This window comes from Budorcas taxicolor, chromosome 19 (assembly GCF_023091745.1).
Source record: "Budorcas taxicolor isolate Tak-1 chromosome 19, Takin1.1, whole genome shotgun sequence".
NCBI classification, from domain to species: domain Eukaryota; kingdom Metazoa; phylum Chordata; class Mammalia; order Artiodactyla; family Bovidae; genus Budorcas; species Budorcas taxicolor.
Window position 1 is genome coordinate 24,437,351 of NC_068928.1, and position 21,532 is coordinate 24,458,882.

General features: G+C 57.7%; 1 protein-coding gene across 1 annotated transcript in view; it reads right to left on the minus strand.

The window, feature by feature from the left end:
• The window catches only part of ATP2A3 (ATPase sarcoplasmic/endoplasmic reticulum Ca2+ transporting 3), a 33,026-nt gene extending 12,086 nt beyond the window's left edge, over positions 1-20,940 (minus strand). Inside the window, exons 1-14 of the mRNA XM_052658877.1 lie at positions 20,814-20,940; positions 10,686-10,703; positions 10,353-10,435; positions 8,437-8,541; positions 8,115-8,253; positions 7,777-7,857; positions 7,441-7,526; positions 5,208-5,672; positions 4,299-4,387; positions 4,024-4,126; positions 2,819-2,950; positions 2,293-2,418; positions 625-843; positions 123-458 (exon numbers count right to left, since the gene is read on the minus strand). Coding sequence (XP_052514837.1) covers positions 123-458; positions 625-843; positions 2,293-2,418; positions 2,819-2,950; positions 4,024-4,126; positions 4,299-4,387; positions 5,208-5,672; positions 7,441-7,526; positions 7,777-7,857; positions 8,115-8,253; positions 8,437-8,541; positions 10,353-10,435; positions 10,686-10,703; positions 20,814-20,931 — 2,100 coding nt within the window. The 5' untranslated portion in view covers positions 20,932-20,940. The remainder of the gene's footprint in view (positions 1-122; positions 459-624; positions 844-2,292; positions 2,419-2,818; positions 2,951-4,023; positions 4,127-4,298; positions 4,388-5,207; positions 5,673-7,440; positions 7,527-7,776; positions 7,858-8,114; positions 8,254-8,436; positions 8,542-10,352; positions 10,436-10,685; positions 10,704-20,813) is intronic.
• Positions 20,941-21,532: the final 592 nt, after the last annotated feature.

The following is a 21,532-nucleotide window of genomic DNA, read 5'->3' on the forward strand; positions in this document are numbered from 1 at the left end:
GAAAAATAAGAATGAAGCAGAGGCAGGGGTTGGCCAGTTGCTCTTTCTAAGCCCTGTGGTTAGTGCTTCCCACCATACCCCAGGCCGCCACCTCCCCCCAGGCTCCCAGCTTGTGGCCTCACCATGGCGGTGATCTCATTAAAGGACTGCAGGTTTTCCACAATGCGGGACTTGTGGGCGGGCTCCACCCGGGCGAAGCAGCGGGCCGTGCGGCAGGCATGGCGCTGCTGCTCGGGGCTGAGGTCATCGAATTCGCGGCCTGTGTAGGCCTTGCCCGCCACGTCCTCCGTGTCCTCGAAGATGCCAAGCCGGCGGCAGATGGCCACGGCCGTGCCTTTGTTGTCCCCTGTGATCATGACCACACGGATGCCTGCCTGGTGGCAGCGTGCGATGCAGGCAGCCACCTCGGGCCTCGGAGGGTCCAGCATGCCCACGCAGCCCACGAAGGTCAGGTCCGTCTGTAGGGAGGGGGCAGATGCCAGCGGGGCCTGGACCCATCCTCAACCTGCCACCTGCCCAGCGCTGCTGGTGGACACACGGGCCCGGGGCCCCAACACCCACCTCCTACTGCACACCCACCTCATATTACAGGTGGACACACAGCCTTGGGGTCCCAGCACCCACCTCGTACTGCACAAACTTGCTGCAGTCATCCAGTTGCATGTCCTCCTTCCTCGGGGGCTTGTCTCGGGTGGCCAGTGCCAAGCAGCGCAGCGTGTCCAAACCTGAGCCCCAATCCTTGACCTTGGCCAGGATCTGCTCCCTGGAGGTGGTGTCCAGGGGTACCGTGCGGCTCCCCACACGGACTGAGCTGCAGCGCTCAATCACACTCTCAGGAGCCCCCTGCAGGAGTGGGACAGGGGAGGAGACAACTCGGTCAGTCGGGACCCCTCCCCTCCCTCCTGCTTAGCTGTGAGTTGAGGCCTAGATCTCGGGTAATTTAGGTCACCCAAGGGGACACACAATAAGGGACGCAACAGAATCCATCTTTAAGAAGGTTGGTGCAGGAACCAAGTGGGCCCCACTGTGAGAGAGCCCAGAGGGTACGAGGGGCTGACATAGAGTGTGATGCAGTGTGAAGCCCCCAGCAGAACATCCCCCCACCCCGGCAATTAGCCTGCAGCTGAGAAGGCCTGACGCAGCATTTTGCGGGACAGGGTGGGAATGGCACCCTCCTGCAGACTCCGCTCCCCTGCCAGGCTGGTGCTTCCACGATTCCAATTCTGTAGAGTGCTCTGCATCGGGAAGTGGGCTGAGCCCTGCTGGGGGACCAGAAACACGGCCCAGCTGAGGGTGTGGGGGATGTGGCTCTGGAGGGTGGTCGTGGGATGCCAGGCTTCTCACTGGCCTTGGGGTCGCACCCTGGACCTCGTCCCAGGCCTGGAAAGAACCTCTGAATCCTCCACCAGTGCCTCCTCCCTCTCCCCAAAAGGTACCCCAAACACTAGGGGGGTTTTGTTTGTTTTTTTGTGGCCGAGCCACAGGGCATGCGGGATCCTAGCTCCTCGACCAGGGATGGAACCTGAACCTCCTACAGTGAAAATGCGGAGTCTCAACCACTGGAATGTCAAGGAAGTCCCTTGATACATATACATACATACATACATACAATATATACACACACACACACGTGTGAATATACATATATATGTGTACACATATGGTCAAACACTAGGTATTGTAAGAAGCCCGAACTCCCAATACAGAAGCTTTTTGTTTTAAAACAGGTTAAACCCCCCCACTGCAGGTTTTAAAGCAGATTTTAAAGATTTTGCTTTAATCTGACTCCTACTTCAGATTCAAAATCAGTGACAGGAAGGACTATGGACGAGAGTCTGGATGGAGCTGTTTCCTTTGCTCCTTAGGACCGTTTCCAAGACACAAAGCACCAAGTGTGGACACCAACCACTTCAACAGTCCCCATCAGAAGCAAAAGGGCTCCTGAGACAGTCTAGCCTGACCCGCTATTCAGACGGGGACCCAAGGCCCACGTGGGAGCATGGTGGCCCCGAGGTCATACAGCAAGGCCGTGCCTCTCAGATCAGACCTGGGACCACAGGGAGGGGCAGGCCTCAGCATCTGGCCCAGGTTTTACCTGCCCAACACCGGGTCCCCCCTCCCAGTTCCCCGTGGTAGGCTGACCACCCTCACTCTGGAAGCATCCCTTTGCCAAGGGTCTCCCACCTCCCCCAGTGTCCCACGGCTGCAGGCTCTGGCTCGTCAAAGGACTGGAGAGCGGGCCCCCGGGGACTCCAGGTGTGCAGAGGCCCCAGGCTGGTCGGGCAGGCCCACCTTCACAAACATTTTGCTGCCCTGGGATGCCAGGCCAGGGCGGGTGGGCGTGCAGTACACTGACATGGACTTCCGGTCTCGGGAGAACTCCAGGGTGAATTCCTTCTGCATCAGCTGCTTGATGACCTGCGGGGCCCAGGCAGGTCAAGGCGTGAGGGGCAGGGCCAGCGATCCTGGCTGCTTCCTCGCCAGCTGCTCGACCCTGTGAAGAGCTTCTTGCTCCCTACATGGTGCTGAATCTATCCTCCTCTAACCCCGATATTCAACGCCTCCATCTCCCTCTCCAGCCCCAGAAATGCCCCAAAGTTGCCATTTCCTGACGAGGCTGGGTAATTTCTGACTCCAAGTCCTTGCCCACACTCAGCTGTTCCTCTCTTTTCTCCCTAGACCAGTCTTACTAGGTAGGCATCTGAGGTCCTTCCTCCTCCCAGAAGGCTCCCAGGACTTCCTTCCCCTCTCTCCCTTCTCCCGATGCCCCAGAAGCCCCAGACACACAAACTGTGGTCAAGCCCCCCATGCTGCTCACCGTGTTGCAGGCGCCAGCTCGCTCCACCCGGGAGAGAGCCTGCAGGTCCGTGTCAAAAACATTCATCTTCTCCACCAGGCAAGTCAGGGCCGTCTCCGTGGCCTCTCCCACCTTCTCATACACACCCTTGGTCTAGGGGGGCCCAGGTACAGGGAGTGAGGGTCGGGGCGGTGCCCGGTCCCACCTCCCACTCACTCCCTGACCCCTGGAGCTCCCAGGCGCTGCTGCTTTCCTCCCTCTTCTCTCCCTGAGGCCTCCTATGCCCCTGCCTCCACCACTCTTCATGGGCTCACAACAGCCAGTGCCCACCCAGGTCACTGCCACCTCCCTCTTGAGCTCCACGCCCACTCACGCAGTTGCTGCCTGTTGGACTTGATCCCCTCCCGACCCTCAGCCTACCTCCATCTCTCTGTATGTGCCACTCCAGTGACTGTCCCAGCCAGAATGGCAGCTAGAAGCTACCTGAGCTCCTCCCTCTTTCACCTAACCGGTCACCAAGTCCCAGGATTTTGGCTCCAAACTCTCTCCAACTCACGCCTACTCCCCTCTTCCTGAAGCCCCAGCCAGGACTCAGCGGACACTTCTCGGGCCCAGATGACCACACAGGGCTCCCTGGCCCTGGTCTTGCCCAGTCTGTTCTGTCCTCCACCCTGAGACCTAGGTGATCTTCTATGAATGCAGATCTGACCATATCACTCCCCTGCTCTAAACCCTTTGCTGTCTGTCTGCTGCCCTCAGCTGGGCATCAGACTGACTTGGTCTGGCCAAGTGCCCCCACTCAGGGGCAAAGAGCCTCCCATGTGCACCATCCTTCTGCTCCAGCCACAAGGAAGAGCCCCAAGGAGGAGTTCACTGCCTAGATCACATTAGGTTATAGTGGCCTGTGGGCCGTTTCTGGGCTGTGCCTTTTGCTTTAAACACTTCCTAGCGATTGTCCCCTAAACCTCTTCTCCCAGGCATCCCTGCCCTTTCTACCTTTTACATTACAGTCCCCCACAGCCCAAGACCCCCAGAGCAAGGTTCTAAAGCCAAACTGAGGAAGAAAGAGGAGCAGTGTGGAGTGGATGGGGATGGCAGTGCTCCTGGGGTGTGGCACTCCCAAGGGGCAGGGATTTCCAATCCTGGGAGCTTGGATACTCTGGGAGAAAGGTCTGTTCTGAGCGCCTGGATACTAGGGAAGTCACTGAAAGTGGGTAGGGGCCCACCTCGTTGTAGTCCAGTGCTGAATCATTGCACAGGGCACAGATGGTCGCCAGCTCCACCAGCCCATCAAACTGCCCGCAGCGCACTCGCCGCTCTCCCTGACGCCTGTGGAGCCAGAGCGGTCAGAACTGGGTTCTTGGCCCCGGCCCTGGGCGATGCCCAGTATCTTGGCCGCACCCCCAGGAGGCCTCGCCAATGACAACTCTCAACAGTTGTCCTACGTAGCCCCGCCCACCCGTAAACCCGCCCACCTGTGCCCCTTCGCCCGAGCACTCACACTTCGCCCTCAGGGGCATACGTGGTGCCCGAGATGGTGAACTCGTGCAAATGGCAGGTACCCGCTCCGGCCTCAGCTACCACGAACATCTGGGGGGCACAGGGTGTGCTCATGTGTTTTTCAAACCCTTGTTTCAGAATCCCTAGTAGGACTGTTCAAATGAAGTCCTACTAGGGATTCTAGCAGGTCATGCAAGCTGGTGCCCCCACCCCTGTGGCAGCCTGTGGTGCACTTCTGTCGGGAAATAAGGTCTCAGACACAGGGCGTGGGTTTCCAGGGTTTTACGGGAGCAGGGGTGGGAGAGGGGGCCTGGGAGAATGGGAAACCCACAGCCTTCAGCATCACCCCACCCATTCCTCTACCCCAGAGACCTGCTGGAGTCTCAGCCAGACTCCCTGGAGCACGTGGGCAGCAGCCCAGGATCTGGGATCGAGTGCCAAGGAATGAATAATTCCTGCCTGGGCCCTTCCCAGGTCACTGGAGTTGGTGTATCGGGTGACAGGCACTGACCACAGAGTGTCACAGTGGAGCAGGATTAAAACCTGGGTCCAGGCCTGGCTTGGCTCAGATGCTCAGGCTCTACTTGACCCTCCCCTATTTCCTTTATGGTCACCTGGCAGGGTTTGCACACCCAAACTTCAGATGAGGAAACTGAGGTTCACAGATGGCCTGTGAGGCCTGCCAGTACCCCACAGGTGTCCAAATGATGCATGTCCAGCCAGGTTTTGCTGCTCTGCCCCAGGAGAACCATGGGACTGGTTTTCACCATGTCACTTAGTGCTCTGCTTCCCACCATGGGACAGCGCACATATTCTCTCCTCCATCTCTGGAGTCGGGCAGTGGCCCAGAGAGGTAGCCCAGTCTGCCGAGCATCACACAGCAACACCCAAGCTGGCTGCAGCCACTCACCCGGCAGACCGACATCTGATTGGTGGTGAGCGTGCCCGTCTTGTCCGAGCAGATGACCGAGGTGCAGCCCAGGGTCTCCACAGAGGGCAGACTCCGCACAATGGCATTCTTGCGGGCCATGCGCCGTGTGCCCAGTGCTAGGCAAGTAGTGATGACAGCCGGGAGGCCCTCGGGGATGGCAGCCACAGCCAGGGCCACAGCGATCTTGAAGTAGTAGACGGCACCTCGAAGCCAGGAGCCGCCATGGGCGGGATCGGCAAAGTGACCGATGTTAATGACCCACACGGCCATGCAGATTACGGAGATGGCGCGAGACAGCTGCTGCCCAAACTCGTCCAGCTTCTGCTGCAAGGGCGTCCGCTCTGGCTCCACGGCAGCCATCTGACTGCGGATCTTACCCAGCTCGGTGTGCAGGCCTGTGGCCACTGCCACACCCACCGCCTTGCCCGATGCAATGTTGGTGCCCTGGCCGAGGGAGGGATAAGCAAAGGGGCTGGTTGGCACCTCAGCAGGGGACCAGGACCCCTGACCCCTTCAGGCTGGGGTTAGGGCTCGCTTCCCACTCCTTGGCTTTCTCTTTCTCCACGTCACTTGGCGCTCCCAGACAGACGCAGCTATGTAGTCTCGAGTTATGACTGTCATCGCCTGGACAGTGTCAGCTCTATGAAGGCAGGGACTTGGTTTGGTGCCACATTCCCAGTGCCAGCATGGGGTCTGGCACAGAGGCAGCAACAGCTGATATTGACAGCACAGCACAGCACCAACCCATTAAAATGAGGATCATACGCAACCAAAACAGCCACAGAGGGGTGCTGCTGTGATCTCAGGTTAACAGTTTTAAACAGTATTTACTGAAGAATCGAGAAAATCTGAGCTTAAGTACATCCATTCCCAAGGCCCCAGGAAGATCCCCAAGCCCTGATGCAAGGGCTGGCCAGCATGAGCCTCCGTGTCCTCTCCTGTAAAATGGTCCAGCAGAGGCGAGAGAAACAGCTATTAAGGGGAGGCTCATAGCTCATCCCCTTCCGATGGGTGCCCCGTGCCAAGGCTGGAGAGGTGGGTGCTGGCAGCTTCAGTATCTCTCCTGCCCTGAGCCATGCAGCTCCTGCCCCCACATACAGGCCCCTCTGCTAAGGAAGGGCTTCCCAGGTGGGACTAGTGGTAAAGAATCTGCTTGCAATGCAGAAGACCCAGGTTTGACTCCTGGATGAGACAGATCCCCTGGAAGAGGAAATGGCACCCCACTTCAGCATTCTTGCCTGGGAAATCCCATGGAAGAAGAGCCTGGCGGGCTACAGTCCAGGGGGTCGCAAAGAGTCGGACATGACTGAGCGACTAAATACGCGTGCACTGCCAGGGAAATGCCCTGCAGTTAGCCAGAGCGCCCTCCTTAAAGTTTCTTGTGACGGCTGCTGATGCCTGAGCATGCCCCTTGGTGTCCCCTCCCCACCCAAAGCAGCTTATCCAAGGCTTCCGGTCACCTTGGCGAGGCGCTCCCCTCAAGCAGAGCTGCAGGTGAATATCACTTTCTCCCTTTCTGTTCACTTCTGGGGACACTTTATAACTTAGCACCCAGGGCCACTGCCAATAGGCTTGACCACTCTTTGCGGCTTCTGTGCTCAGCTTCAGGCTGTTACTAGGCAGACCATGAGCATCACTGTTTAGGTCTCTCTGGGGCCACAGGGGCTGACCCCTTCCCCCAGAGCTGAACCCCATCACTCTCCCTGAGCAGACACTCTCCCTGGTGTCTTGTCTTAGGGATCAGTTTTCTTATCTGAGAAACAAACGGTTCCTGACATCCTCCACCATTCTGGCAATGCTCGTCTCTCTAGAGGATTCTGTTGAATGGCTGTACACAAGCTCTGCCCCTCTCCAGCTTCGAGCAGCGTAAGCCTAGCAGGTAGGAGAAAAACTCTGGGGTCAGATGGCCAAGTCCACATCCCAGCTCCGCCGCCCACTGGCTGTGTGACCTTGGGAAATTTACTTAACTTCTCGGTGCCTATTTCCTTGCTGGAAAATGCAGACAAGTATACTTATTTCAAAGGCGATCCAAGCATAAAATAAATGAATACAGGTAAAGGTCTTAGAACAGGGCCAAGCACACGGCCTCCACTAAACACAACTATTATTATTACTAGAAATTTTCACGTATTCTCAATGATTGTGAGGTTCTTTCCCATAAGGCTTTAACTGATTCATCTAAATGCTATTATTTTTATTATAAGGCACTTACAGAAAACAGCATGTTCTTCTTGTCCTGGTTGACAGCTCTGGGGTCTGGGATGGCATCTGTGTGCTTGGTCACAGACACAGATTCACCTGGATGTAGAATCAGAAATGAGAAGCCCGGAACTTCCCTGGTGGTCCAGTGACTGAGACTCCGCACTCCCCTTTGCAGGGTGCCTGGGTTCAGTCCCTGGTCGGGGTACTAGATCCCACGTGCCGCAAGTAAAGATCAAAATCACAACTAAGACCCACTGTAGACAAATACATACATACATACATATGTTTAAAAAGAAACAAGAAGCCCCGTGTGAAGTTCTCCCATCCCCTGGCCTCTGGGCCTCACCGGTCAGGATGGACTGGTCCACTCTCAGCGTGGTTGACTTGATGGCAATGAGACGGAGGTCAGCGGGCACTTTGTCTCCCACTGTGGAGGGAGAACGGCTTGGCTGAGTGTGGCTCTGGGCACCCCTTCCCAGGAAAGCCAGCAGGGCTCCCAGAAGCCAAGGCCAGGGCTGGCAGGCAGGGCTGAGCTGTCCCCTGGCTTACAGTCCCCTTATTCATCCGATGGGGTTCTGGCTAAAGAGCTGCAGTGGGATCCAACAGCCCCCCTCTACAATGTACAGTCAGAAAGAGAAGGGTGGGCTCATTAGCGTCTCATAATGCAAGAATACCCCGAAGCACCTGCCACTTCCACGATGTCTCCAGGGACGATGTCCCGGGCACGGATGCGTTGCACACCCTTTCGGTCCGCGCGGATCACCTTGCCCATCTCAGGCTCATACTCCTTGAGGGCCTCGATGGCACTCTCTGCGTTGCGTTCCTGCAGAGGCAGGAAGGCTATCTATCTCTGCTGGCCCTAGCAGGCCACCCCCTTGGAAGGACACCCCTTGGGGCCTGGGATGGATCTGCAAGCAGAAGGACCTGCAGGGTTCCAGGACCAGGTGAAGGTGACACCTAGCAGCTGGGAGACCCCAGGATGCAGCCGCAGCCCCGAGTCTCCCACCTGCCACACGCCCACGATCGCATTGGCCACAAGGATCAGCATGATGACCAGGGGCTCCACGAAGGCTGTCGTGGTCTCCTCGCCCTCCTCAAACCAGGCCAGGACCTGTCGGGGTCAGAGCTGGTGAGTGTCAGCTATGGGCCAGGGTCTACCTGCCATTTCCTGTGTACTCTGGGTCCATCTACTCCCGATTGGGAGGAAGTACCTCTGGGGAGCCCTGGATTTGGAGAGGTCTGCTCTCAGAAGGCCTTGGCTTGGTGACTACTCCCTCCAGGTAGTGACTGCCACAGCCCACGTCCCACCCCACCCACTGTCAGGGTCGTGGGGCCACTGGTGGCTTGACTGTGGTTCTCCAAGTGTGGGGCCCAGAAGAGCAGCAGCAGCACCTGGGAACCTGTTAGAAATGCAAATTCCTGGGGTCCATCCCAGAGCTGCTGAGTCAGAAACTGGGGTGGACCCCAGCAGTCTGTGTTTGAAGCCGCCCAGGTGATCCTGTTACAATCTCAGGTTCATGGCCCTCTGCTCAGAGAACCATGGTCAGAGAACCAGCCAGAGCCCAGGCCTGGAGGCGGAAGACCTGGTTCCAGTCTGCTCCCACCTCCTGGCCCAAGTGGGTACTTGTCATCCTCTCCAGGCCTCTGTGTGTCCATCTGTCTTGAGGAGGGGGTAACAGAACCCTTTTGGCTTGGCTGTATTGGGCACCGGCCTGGATAGACTTTTCCAAGAGTCCTCAATTTCCAAAGGACAGTGAGTGGCCAGGATGGTCAGACTTAGCTGGCTGGGCCCCTGCCGGCTGGAGGGCAGGGCTGGGAGCAGGAGTCACAACCACCCTCTGGATTCCATTCCCTGCATGACCCTTGGTCTCTGCTGCTCAGCCCCCAATGCCCCTCTCCCCACCGCTCCACCCTGGGCCCACGGCCCTGTGGGTCCAGAAGGAGTCTAGGCTGAGGACATGGCGGGCAGCAATGGGGAGCAGCAGCCAGGAGGCAGCTGCGGGAGGCTGAGGTCTGAAGTCTCTCTGAGGAGCCATGGAAGGTACTGCATGTGCTCTCAGCCCAGGGATTCGCCCCCCAGGGACATTCGGCAATATCCGTAGACTCGACTGTCACAACCATGGGGTGCTAATGGCATCTGGTGGGCAGAGGCCAGGGATGCTGCTGAACACTCTATAGTACACAGGACGGTCCCTGCCTCAGAGAATCGTCTGGTCCAAGAAGCCGATGGTGCTGATGCTGAGAAACCCTGCACTAAGGCAGGGAGGGGTGGGGTCAGATGTGCTTTTGTAAGCTCACTGAAAATCAGGGTGGAAGAGGGGCTGGAGGGGACAGATGAGAGCCGGGAGTTCACTGTGGGGGCTGCAAGGGTTTGGGCAAGTGCATGGGGTGGGTGAAGAATTGATGCTTTCAAACTGTGGTGCTACAGAAGACTCTTGAGAGTCCCTTGTACTGCAAGGAGATCAAACCAGTCAATCCTAAAGGGAATCAACCCTGAATATTCACTGGAAGCTGAAGCTGAAGTAGCTTCAGCTACTATTCACAACCTCCAATATTTTGGCCACCTGATGCAAAAAACCGACTCATTGGAAAAGACTCTGATGCTGGGAAAGATTGAGGGCAGGAGGAGAACGGGGTGACAGAGGATGAGATGGTTGGATGGCGTCACCAACTCAATGGACATGAATTTGAGCAAACTGGGAGATATTATTGAAGGACAGTGGAGCCTAGCATGCTGCAGTTCATGGGGTCACGAAGAGTCAGACACGACTGAGAGACTGAACAACAAAGGGGGTGGAGAGGGGCCCAGGGATGCCCACAGCTGAGAGGACAGCCCTGTGGCTCATAGCCTGGGTCCCTGAGCACTGCCTGGACCCGCTCCCCGGCCCAGGCTGCCTGATGCCGTGGGAAAGGGCTACTTACGAAAGAGACCAGGGCGGCCAGCAGCAGGATTCGAACCAGGAGGTCCTCGAACTGTTCCAGCACGAGCTCCCACAGGGACTTCCCTGGGAACGGGAGTGCTGCATGAGGGCTGGGCTCCTGACCGACTGACCGATCGCGTCCATGCGGAGCTGTGGTGGCCCACTCCCTCCCTCCCATTTGAAGGTGAAGAACCCGAGGCCCTGAGAGGCACAGATGGGCAACGCTGGGGGCTCAGCCAGGCCCCACCGCCTGGGAGGGGAGGACACCGCCTGACGGTGACTGGCCCGGGGTGTCATCTGGTGCCCTTGCAGGCTGCCCTGGCCCCAGCCTCACCTTCCTCGGTCGGGAGTTCTGAAGGATCCAGGCAGCCACAGGAGCCATGAGGAGACAAGAAATGACTGGGTTACCGAGCAGAGTCTGAGCAGTCCCCTCCCTACAGTGCCCATCAGAACCCCCACGATGGGCAGGACACACTCCCCCCAGGTCTCTGAGGTCACAGAACACGTAGTTTGTGCCCGGATACTTTCACATCCCTCCCCCACCTGACTCTAGTGGAGGATGGCCTGCTGTGACCTGACTCACCCTGGGACAAAAACCAAGTCAGGGCCCTCCAGACCCTCCAGGCCAGTTCCACCTCCGTTGCACAGAGAGGAAACTGAGACCTGGAGGAGATGGAAACCCTGAGGTCACACAGGGAGTCGGTAGTTCTCAGGGCTCCCTGCACTGCCCTTTCTCAGATGCCCACCCGGTCCCATTCAATGTCCCCCTACCCACGGGGTCCCCCTACCCACAATATCTCGTTCTAATTGAGATAACTGCCTCAGGCCACCTCTGACACAGGACCTTGGGGACAAGGCCCGAAGCACTGCCCACCCCACCTGGGGCTCCCTGGGCACGACCTCAGCAGGCAGCGCCCCGGGCTTCAGTTCCTGGAGGCTGAATGTCAGCTTGTCCCCTCCCAGGCGCCCCGCTCCAGCAGGCTGAGAGAGGACCCAGCCAGCCTGCCGAGGCCCAGACCCACAGAACATTTTGAAGAACCATGTCTCCAAACACCACAAGGACCTGCTGTGCCTTTACAGGCTCCACTTTCACCTCCTTCAGGTCCTGAAGCACCCACGTTACAGGTGGAGTTGGCTGCCCCAGTAGCTAAGTCTGGGAATCTTCCCAGCAGCCTAAAGGGGAGGTAGGTAGGGATGCCGACCCCGTCTTGCAGGTTCAAGAACTGAGGTCCCAAGTGGATGAGTGGCTTGAACAAGGTCACACAGCAAGCCGGGGTGTTTGTGGGTCTGTGGAAAGGGGCCCTGGAAGGGCTTCTCCCTCCTTCTGCTGATCTCAGGATCTGCCCAGGGCTGTCTGAGGGGTCTCTCAGACCGAGCCTAACTGACCCTTGTCTCGTTTTCTCCTGTGCTGTGCCCAGGACAATCCCTGGGCCAGCAACATCGGGGTCACCCGGGAGCTTGTTAGCAATGCAGAACCCAAGGCCCCACCCCAGGCTGGCTCCTCCTCCCTCCTCCTCGCTGACATGGGTCCTTGCCTCTGCCCACCTGCTTGCAGCTCAAGCACCAGCATTTTTGCTCACGGGCACCCCTACCCTGACCACCTGTTTGGAAGGTCTGGGGTCTGCACCGGGCAGCTGTACCATGGGGAGTACTGAGCAGCCCACTGGGCTTCAGGAATCCAGGAGGAAAACATATAACCTAAAAATACACTTTCTAGCATTTTTCTCCAAAGTCCTATTTTAGGCAACAGCTGACATTTTCCGTGGAAAATGTAATCTCCAGTGTCCTGCATTGAGATTAAAATCAAACAGACTTTTTCCTTCTGATCTATTTAGCTAAAGTGAACAGGAAAGGCAGGAGGGAGGGCCAGCCCTGGTTTCTGGGCCAATTCTCCAATGGAGCAGGGTCCTTTACAGGTCATCTCAGCCATGCCCCAGCCTCAGAGCACACGTCAGCCTGCTTCTGCCATGCTCAACCCAGGAGTTTCTTCACCCCTCAGCCTCTGCAGGTGTCTTCAGGATTCCTGACCTAAGGAAGGGTTTATCTGTACGTCTCAACCGAATCCCTCCCTCTGTCTACCTGGCCCCTCCCTCTGCTGATGTGTAGCCTCGAGGCCACAATATTCCTCATGGCATTTTTTCTGGATAGGGGCGAGGCCTGGGGTTGGGAAACTTGTTCCAGAACATACCAGCTCTAGTGAGTGAAGTTGCTCAGTCGTGTCCAACTCTTTGTGACTCCATGCACTATAGCCTACCAGGTTCCTCCATCCATGGAATTTTCCAGGCAAGAGTACTGGAGTGGGTTGCCATTTCCTTCTCCAGGGGATCTTCCCGACCCAGGGATCGAACCTGGGTCTCCCACATTGCAGGCAGATGCTGTACCATCTGAGCCACCTGCGAAGCAACCACCAGCTCCAGTCCCCAGTCCCCACTGCAAACTCCCTCCACATGCTGGTCTCACCGGGTCTCCTCCTTCTCCCCTTCCACCTGACTGTCCCCTTCTGCTGACCCACAGCCCGATCCAAGGTCCACTCTTGGTGGTCGTTATCATGCTATTCCCCCGGGGCTTCTTATTCTCCCCCACTTGTGGACACAATAGGACTGTACATCCCATCTTCCTGTGCAAGTTGCAAAAAAGAAGGATGTGTGTTAGTTTGGTCTGGACTGTAGAACTGTTGGAGAATGGCACTGTCCAGTGGAACTTCCTGCGGTGATGGAAGAGTCCTATAGCCATGCTGTCTGATACGGTAGCCACCGGCCACATGGAGCTACTGAGCACTGGGAATGTAGCTAGTGTGACTAAGTAGCTACATTCTATTTATTATTATTTTAAAATATTTAATTATTTGGCTGTGCCAGATCTTGGTTGCAGCATGTGGGATCTTCCATCTTCACTGAGGCATGTGGAATCCAGTTCCTTGACGAGGGATCAAACTTGGGCCCCCTGCGTTGGCAGCCAAGTCTTAAGCCACTGGGCCGCCAGGAAAGTGCCAGTAGGTATATGTTAAATTAATTTTCATTCATTGAAACTCAAACAGCCACACAAGGTTGGCGGCTGCCCCACTGGACAGCACACTCTGGAGCTCTCTGACCCTCTGCTATAGCAAACAGGACCTGTGTGATGGCATCTGCTTTGTGAACCTGAGTCACAGAGTCAAGAGACACGGAGCTTCATGGAGGTGTGTACGTACAGTGTGAGCAAGAGATGACCTGAATTGTTTCAAGCCACTGAAATCAGGGGGTTGTAATGCAGGATAACCCAGCTGATCTTGACCAATGCCCTCTTCTCGCCAGACCCGGCCTCTACCAGGGTAGAGCAAGGCATCCCTTCCACTCCCACCCCCTGCTCCTAGGGCAGGCTCAATAAGCCATGAGGTCACTGCAGATGCCCTGCCCATCCATGCAGGAGGGCCCGTCCCTGCTCCTGGAATGCAAATGCTTCCAGTCCTGCCTGAGCAGCTGGCTCTCTGGGGGGGCCTGGGCCTCATTTGGAAGATGGAGGACCACCCCCACCCTGCAGGGCTGCTGTGTGAATGAGCATTATTATCATTACTGAGTCACAGTTATTAAGCTCCTGCTGCTGCTGCTGCTAAGTCACTTCAGTCGTGTCTGACTCTGTGCGACCCCACAGACGGCAGCCCACCAGGCTCCCCAGTCCCTGGGACCCTCCAGGCAAGAACACTGGAATGGGTTGCCATTTCCTTCTCCAACGCATGAGAGTGAAAAGTGAAAGTGAAGTCGCTCAGTCGTGTCCGACTCCTAGTGACCCCGTGGACTGCAGCCTACCAGGCTCCCCCGTCCATGGGATTTGCCAGGCAAGAGTACTGGAGTGGGGTGCCAGTGCCTTCTCCATATTAAGCACCTGCTGCTGCTGCTGCTGCTGCTGTCACTTCAGTCGTGTCTGACTCTGTGCGACCCCACAGACGGCAGCCCACCAGGCTCCCCCGTCCCTGGGATTCTCCAGGCAAGAACACTGGAATGGGTTGCCATTTCCTTCTCCAACACATGAAAGTGAAAAATGAAAGTGAAGTCGCTCAGTCGTGTCCGACTCCTAGTGACCCCGTGGACTGCAGCCTATCAGGCTCCTCTGCCCATGGGATTTGCCAGGCAAGAGGACTGGAGTGAGTTACCATTGCCTCCTCCATATTAAGCACCTACTATATACCAAAGAACTTCCCAGGTGGCGCTAGTGATAAAGAATCCACCTGCTAATGCCCGGGAGGCAACAGCTGTGGGTTTGATCTCTGGGTCGGGAAGATCCCCTAAAGAAGGAAATGGCACCCCACTCCAGTATTCCTGCCTGGGAAATTCCATGGGCAGAGGAGTCTGGTGGGCTACAGTCCATGGGGCCACAAAGAATCGGACACGACTGAGCGACTGAACGCTCTTATACCAAGCAGCATGCCACATGTCTACTTCATCTCCGGAGATGAATGGTGGCGTGTTGTGCGCCTGACACATGAGGAGGTGCTCCGCAGGCAGGATAATCACCTCCTTGTGTGCACTACTCTCGTGATTCTCAGACAAGCCAGGAAAGAGGATATGATTATTATTCCCATTTTTCAGAGTAGAAGCGCAGAAAGGTTGAGCGCCTACCTAGTTCACGGTCACACAGCTGGGAAGTAGCAGGGTAAGGTTTTGAGCTCAGGCAGTTTGGCTCTCGAACCGGTACTCTGGGCCTCTTGCACTCACTCCTAGACTGTCCTGCCTTCCCACCGCAGTGGTCCCTGAGCCTCCCCCAGTCAAGATCACCTGAAGGATCATAATCTCCCATGTCCTGACTGTTGGGCTGGGAGCCATTGTTGGCTGGCCCTTCCAAGAAGAATGCCCCATCTGTTGATGCCATCCACCAAGCTAATGGGCCAAGACAGAAACAAGAGGTGCCGCCCCTCCCAGACCCCTGCTGGGCACATCCGGGGGCATATGACTCCCTCCAATATTGCCTGAATCGTTCACATGGTGGCCTCTCCTGACCAAACACTGCTCTGGGTAACTGTTGCCAGACTGAATCAGCCCCTGTCCACAGGTACCCGATGCAGGGCTGGCCTGTAGGGTCCTGGGATGTGATCAAAGAAACTGCAGCTTAGAGCAGAGAGTCTGGTCCAAGGACTGGAGTTCAAATCCTATTATCTCAGGAGTTCTGTGACCATGGGCAAGTCACTTTAAGGCTGGATGTGCTTCAGTTTCCCCATCTGGAAAATGAGGATAATAACAGCAACCACCTCATGAGGTTGTGTAACGTATATGAAGCCCAGTGCATGGTGAATGTTCAGTAGACCTTAGCCATGACAACAGCGAACAGAAGTTCCCGTGTCCCTAGCACCTGGGACAGCACCTGGCACACAGTAGGCACTCAATAAAACAGAATGAATGAATGACCCTACCCTGCTCACCGACCTTCCATGGGCCTACAAGATAAAGACCAACCTTCAAGACCTTCCTGGACTCACCTGTCCAGAATCACTCTCATATCTTAGATGGCCGGCCCTCCCTCCACCCACCAAACAAGAATGCCTCATGGTTGCCCCTGGTTTTGCCCCGCTCCAAGATTTTGCTTTCACAGTCCCTTCTGTGCAGGGTACCTCCCCATCTCATCGGAACTTCCAGGAGGGCTTCCTGGAAGAGTCCTTCTCTCGCTGGTCGTCAGTGTTGCCTCCTGCTCCAGCATCCGTGTACCTCTACGGCGGGCAGGGGCTGAGTCATCCCTAGGTCCACCCAGAGCCTCCAGAATTGTTTATTCACTTGCCCCACGGTTCAGCTCTGGGGCCACAACCCAGAGCCCAGGAGGAGGGAGGTGCAAGGCCAAGACTGCCCCCAGGCTCCACTCACCACCTGCTCCCTTAATTCCCCCCTTGACTCCTTCCTCAATTGGAAACTGGTATTTCGGCTTCTAAATGTTGGTTTCAGCCAGGTTCCAGCCGGGTGAGGCGTGAGGCGAGTGCTCACCAAGGTCTTCCTCAAAGGTAAATTTGCAGAGCAATTAAACTCTCATTTGCAAAGTCAGGGAGAGGCCTTGGCTGGGCAGACCCCGCCCCACGTGCCTGGCCTGTCCCTGGTCTCCAGGCCCCACCTGGAGTGGTCAGTCCTACCTGGCTGACCAGGCCCCAGAGGCAAAGTGTTGACAAGGCAACTGTGTACATGAGGTGCTGTGGGCAGATCCGGCCATGCCTCAGAGAACTGCTGGTACGCAGGCTTGGGGTTCTATAGGGGCAGGGCTGGTGGAGAGGGGCAGGGCTGGTGGAGAGGGGCAGGGGGTGGGGTGCCAAGGCTGCCCAACAAAGGTGTGAGAACTAGGGTGAGCCTGAAGGCTCTTCGCACCTGTGAAGCCCCTACAGGGGATCTCAGAGCTGTGTCTCCGCCCTACAGACAACAACAGGGTCCAGGAAGTGGTTGCCTCAGCTGAGGGCAGGAGATAAGGTCACAGCCAAGTCAGCACCGGCAGGAATCTAAATCAAGACCATCCCTCCCACGTGGCCCTGGAGCTCCAGCACCCACTGCACAGATGGGCAGACTGAGGCCCAGGAAGCCAGGCGCCTGCCCCTGTCACAGCCCCTCTCCCAGGCCCCTTAAACCGAAACACTGCCCCTTCCCCACAGAGACCTCCTGGGACCTCGACCCCTACATCCCTGGGCTCTGGGGTAAAGGCACTTTGGGGGGTGATGGCCCAACCCAGTCCTGTCTCCTGCCAAGGCTCATGTCCAGCAGGAGTGACAGGCAGCCCATCCATGGACATAAGGAGAGCCAAGGGCTCCTAAATATATACAATAAAATGCCCAATAGGATTTGCAAACAGAAAAATGGAAAGGAAGACTGTGAGAGGCCACCTTCTATCAGATTGGCATCTGATAATGTACTGTGTTGGCGAGGTGGTGGGGAAACAGGTAGGCCAACTGGTGCAACTTTATGAAGAACAGGGTAGCAATAGCTGTCAACACTGAAAATACACACTTCCTTTCACTTCTAGGAATCTGTCCTTTGGTGATTTTCACAGTGTGTGAAATGACATGAGGACAAGGATACGCCTTACATGTGTGATAAGAAAGGCTTCGCACAAACCCCAAATCCATGAGAAGCCGGAGGGAAGAAACTCTGGGATGGCCATGTGAAGAAACTCTGCAAAGCCACTAGAAAGCCCAAGATGCTCCACGTGGAGCCATCCACAAGAGTGACTGTCACAAGGAGAGGAGGCGCAAAAGGCCCTCAAAATTCACTCCCTTTCACGTAAAAAAGACCATCGGTCACAGACCCAGAGGTGTGTGTGCACTGGATATCTTGAGAAGGAGACACTAGGGCTGCCGGGAGGCATCTGTGGGGACAGGGCTGGGGATCATTCACCCTACACCTTAGGGACTTTTTGCATGTGGTGCTGGGTGCCCATTTTTATTCAAAAAGCAAGTTGAGGGAATTCCCTGGCGGTCCAGTGGTTAGAACTCCACACTCTCACTGCCCAGGGCCTGGGTTCAATCCTTGGTCAGGGAATTAAGATGCCACAAGCCATGGTCAAAAACAAACAGAACAAAACAAAATCAGTTGAAAGTTTGTAGAAATCCCCCCCACACACCCCGCCCTGGGCACCTCTGGGACCTGCCGAGAAAGGCGGGCTCACAAGAGGCCAGGAGCCTCCCACTTACTGCCCTGTTGGGGCCTCAGAGGGCACGGCTACATGCCGGGGTGCAGACAGATGGGGGGACAACTCCAGGCACACTCACTGACTGACGCCCTCCCCCTCTCTGCTCAGAGGGTGGGGAGAAGGACCCCGCCCCCTCCTCTGCAGCAGAACTTGTGAATTTTAGGACTTAAGCAAATGACTTCCTGGTGGTTTCTAGCACTAACGACTTTGCAGGTGCAGAGACTCCTGGGATGGGGGGGACACTAGTCCCTGGGGTGTCCCCCCACCCCTGCCGCCAGCTTCTGGCCCAGAGCCACACCAGGCTCCTCTCCTGCCACAATAAGGGAGGGCTCAGTGTAGGCAAACACAGATAACTCTATGGCACGGGTCCTATCACAACCTCACTGACAATGAGCAAACAGAGGCACAGAGAGGCAACCAGTTGGTCCAGGATTGCACAGCTATGAAGGGGCAGAGCTAGGGCCTGAAAGCCTGACAGCCTCACTCCATAGGCCGTGTGGGGCGCCCAGGCCTCCTCCCCAGGCAGGGGCTGGGCGGGGAGGAGAGCCTGAGGCAGGAAGGGGCAACTGGCTCCCTTCTCCTCACCTCAGGACTTCCAGAGCCCTGGAATGCTTCCTGAGGAAAAAGCCCTCTCGGAGGAGCCAGGGCCGGGGAGGGGAGGGAGGGGGGCGGGGGGCGGGGGGGGGGAGCTGCAGGGGAGCAGGGGGGCAGGGGATGGAGGGCAGAAGGTTCCACTAGCTCCTGTTGAGCTGACCCAGCTCCTAGCACAGGCTCACACTCCAGGGTCCCAGAGTCTGCAGAAACTGTGACCCCCTTGAACAGACAGGAAAAGTGAGACCCAGAGAGGGGCAGGTACCCAGGATTAGCTCCATTTACTGGGTGACTTTAGGTAAGCTGTCTAACCTCCTGGTGCCTCAGTTACTCCCTCTGTAAAATGGGGATAACAGCAGTTGTTTTTAGGAAGAAAAGAAGACAAGGGGTGAAAAGTGCCAAGACCAGTGCCTGGCACATAGTAAATACTCAGTGAACATTAGCTTTTATTTTTACTACCATCAAACCACAGAGAAACCGGAGGAGCCCAAGAATAGCCACTCCCCAACTTTTCCTACCGCCCTCCCCAAAACTCACATCCACCTCTCTGAACCTACACTCTACACCGATATCCTTATCCATCACCAGCCAGGGCACCCTAAAATCCTCTCACCTAAACCAGACAACATGGGGAAGAACTAAAGGCTCCCTCGTTCTCAGTCAGCTTCCCCCTTCAGGGAGATATGGGGGCCAGAAAGGGCCAGAAAGGAGAGGGCGTTGGCCAGGGTGAGGTAGGGCAACCTCTGTATGGTTCTGGAGAAGGGCTGGGCTCCAGCTTCCTTTGCGAATGAGGACTTCCAAGCAGGCCACACAGAGGAGGCAGTGGAACCCCAGCTCTGCTGCCTTGACCCCCACCCCCACCCATGAGCTGGGGGATCGGCCGGGCTTGCCCTGCACTCCTCTGGCAAGGACACCCTGCCTGCCAAGTCACTAATGGGGGATACTAAATAATATTTATCTCCCTAGTTCCTCCCACAGCTCAACTAAATATAGCAGCTAATTTTTTTGAAAAAGGACTTCTGCTACAGAAAGATAATATTTATATAAGAGGTGGTTGTCATAAACCAATACAAAACCCAAAGCTCCCTTTCTGACAGCTCTTTGCAATTTTCAAGCCAGTCCTGGGCAGTGAGACACACGGGCCAGAGAACCTCCCCTCTGGCTGGCGGGGAGCCCTGCCAGGGTGAGTCCCCAAGATCTGAAAGGACATGGGTCCAGGCTGCACCCTGGGAATGGAGACGACATTTCTCTCCGGAGCCCTAGGGACTCCGAGCCCTAGGGGTGGACGAAGGGGGCAAAATGCTGACTGGAAGTGACGGGGGGTGGGGGAGTAACCTCTGCATCTTCTGCCTTCCCAGGGCCACGTCTGGACAGTACAGGCACTGGCCAGTGCCTCTGGGCCGGGGAAGAATCCCACACGCCACTGAACAGGAGAAAGGATGACACCTTTCCCTCCCAAACAGCAACAGCGCCCAAGGCTGCCTCCGAGACCAGAGATGGGGCAGGCGTGGCTCCAGGTCACCCAGGAAGGAAAGGCCTCCCCAGGCAACTCCCAGTGCGAGGCCTTGAACCTGCCACCCTGCAGGGAGGTGGGTCTCCCGCCTCAGCAGTTCAAAGCCCCCACCATCGACTCCCGCCAGCCACATCCGTCTGGGGTGGCAGAAAGAGGAAGACCTGGGGATGAGGGTGGGGGCACCGAAGCTGCCAGCTGACAAGCTGCACCTTCCGGGCGTTTTATTGAGCCCTCGAGGGAGACCCTCGGGGTGAGTTGGGAGGCGGGACCTCAGGGTCTCCGGCTGGTCCCCCTCCAGCTGACCTCTGTGCGCACCTGCCGGACTCCAGCGGGCTGCAGCGGCGCGGGGATTCAGCGCGGAGCGGCGATGGGGGTGGGCGAGGACCTGCGGGAGTGGACCGCGACCGGGATGGAGGTGGGAAGCCCGGAAGGGCCGCACAGGTCCCTGGGCCCGGAGGGAGATCGAGGTGGGTGAGCCAGGCGTCCGGTCTCCGAACCCGGAACCTGCACCTCCTTCCCCGGCGAAGGTGCAGCGCGGCCCCGCCGGGAGCCCCAAAAGCGTCTGCAGAGGTTTCCGGAGCCCTCGCTTCCTGCCCGCCCGCCCGCGGGGGCCGATGGCTGGGAGGGGCGAGGACTGCTCCGCGGCCGCCTTGCCGGGGTGGGTTGTGGGGAGGGCTGAGACCGCGGCGCGCGAGCTCCCCGCTGCCCCCGCCTGGCCCGCGCTCTCACCGTTAGGGCCGTAGCGCTCCCGCGCGCCTGTCACCTGCTCCGCGCTCAGGCCGCGCTCGGCCGTCACCGAGAAGCGGCGCAGCACGTCGGCGGCCGGGAGCAGGTGCGCCTCCTCCATGCCGCCCGCCCGGACGTCTGCGCCGTCGGCACAGTGGGGGCCGCCTCTCCGAGGGGCTACTGCGCAGGGCGCGGGGGACTCGGACCCCGACGGGCGCCGCGCGAGGCCATGACCGCGCTGGGACCTTCCCCGACGGCAGTGGCGGCGGCGGCCGGGGCCCCCGCCAGGATGCTGCGCCCCGGGCGCCCTCCCCGGGGCGGGGCGGCGCGGGGCCCGCCCCCGCACTCACAGCCCTTCCGGCCGCCCTCGGAGCCCTCCGCCCCGCCCCCGCAGCGCCCGGGGGCGCGGAGGCTGGGCCACCCGCCCATTCTGCAGAAGGGGGAACTGAGGCCGCCCACGCGGAACGCTCAGAGCTTGGGGGAGCCGAGGGCTCGAGGTCCGGAAGGGCCTCGGCCACTGGCCACAGAGCTCCACGGGGTGCGGGTGGGGGTGGGGGTGGGGGTGGGGCACAGGGCAGCGAACTGGGGAGGGCTGCTGAGCTGAGCGGTCTCTGAGCTGCCTTCTCTTGAGCCCTCTTAGGTCCTGGGGGGTTGCAACATGGGAGACGTCCATAGAGGAGTTTCCTACTCCCTTGCTCGAACTCTGCCAAGTGTGACCGTGG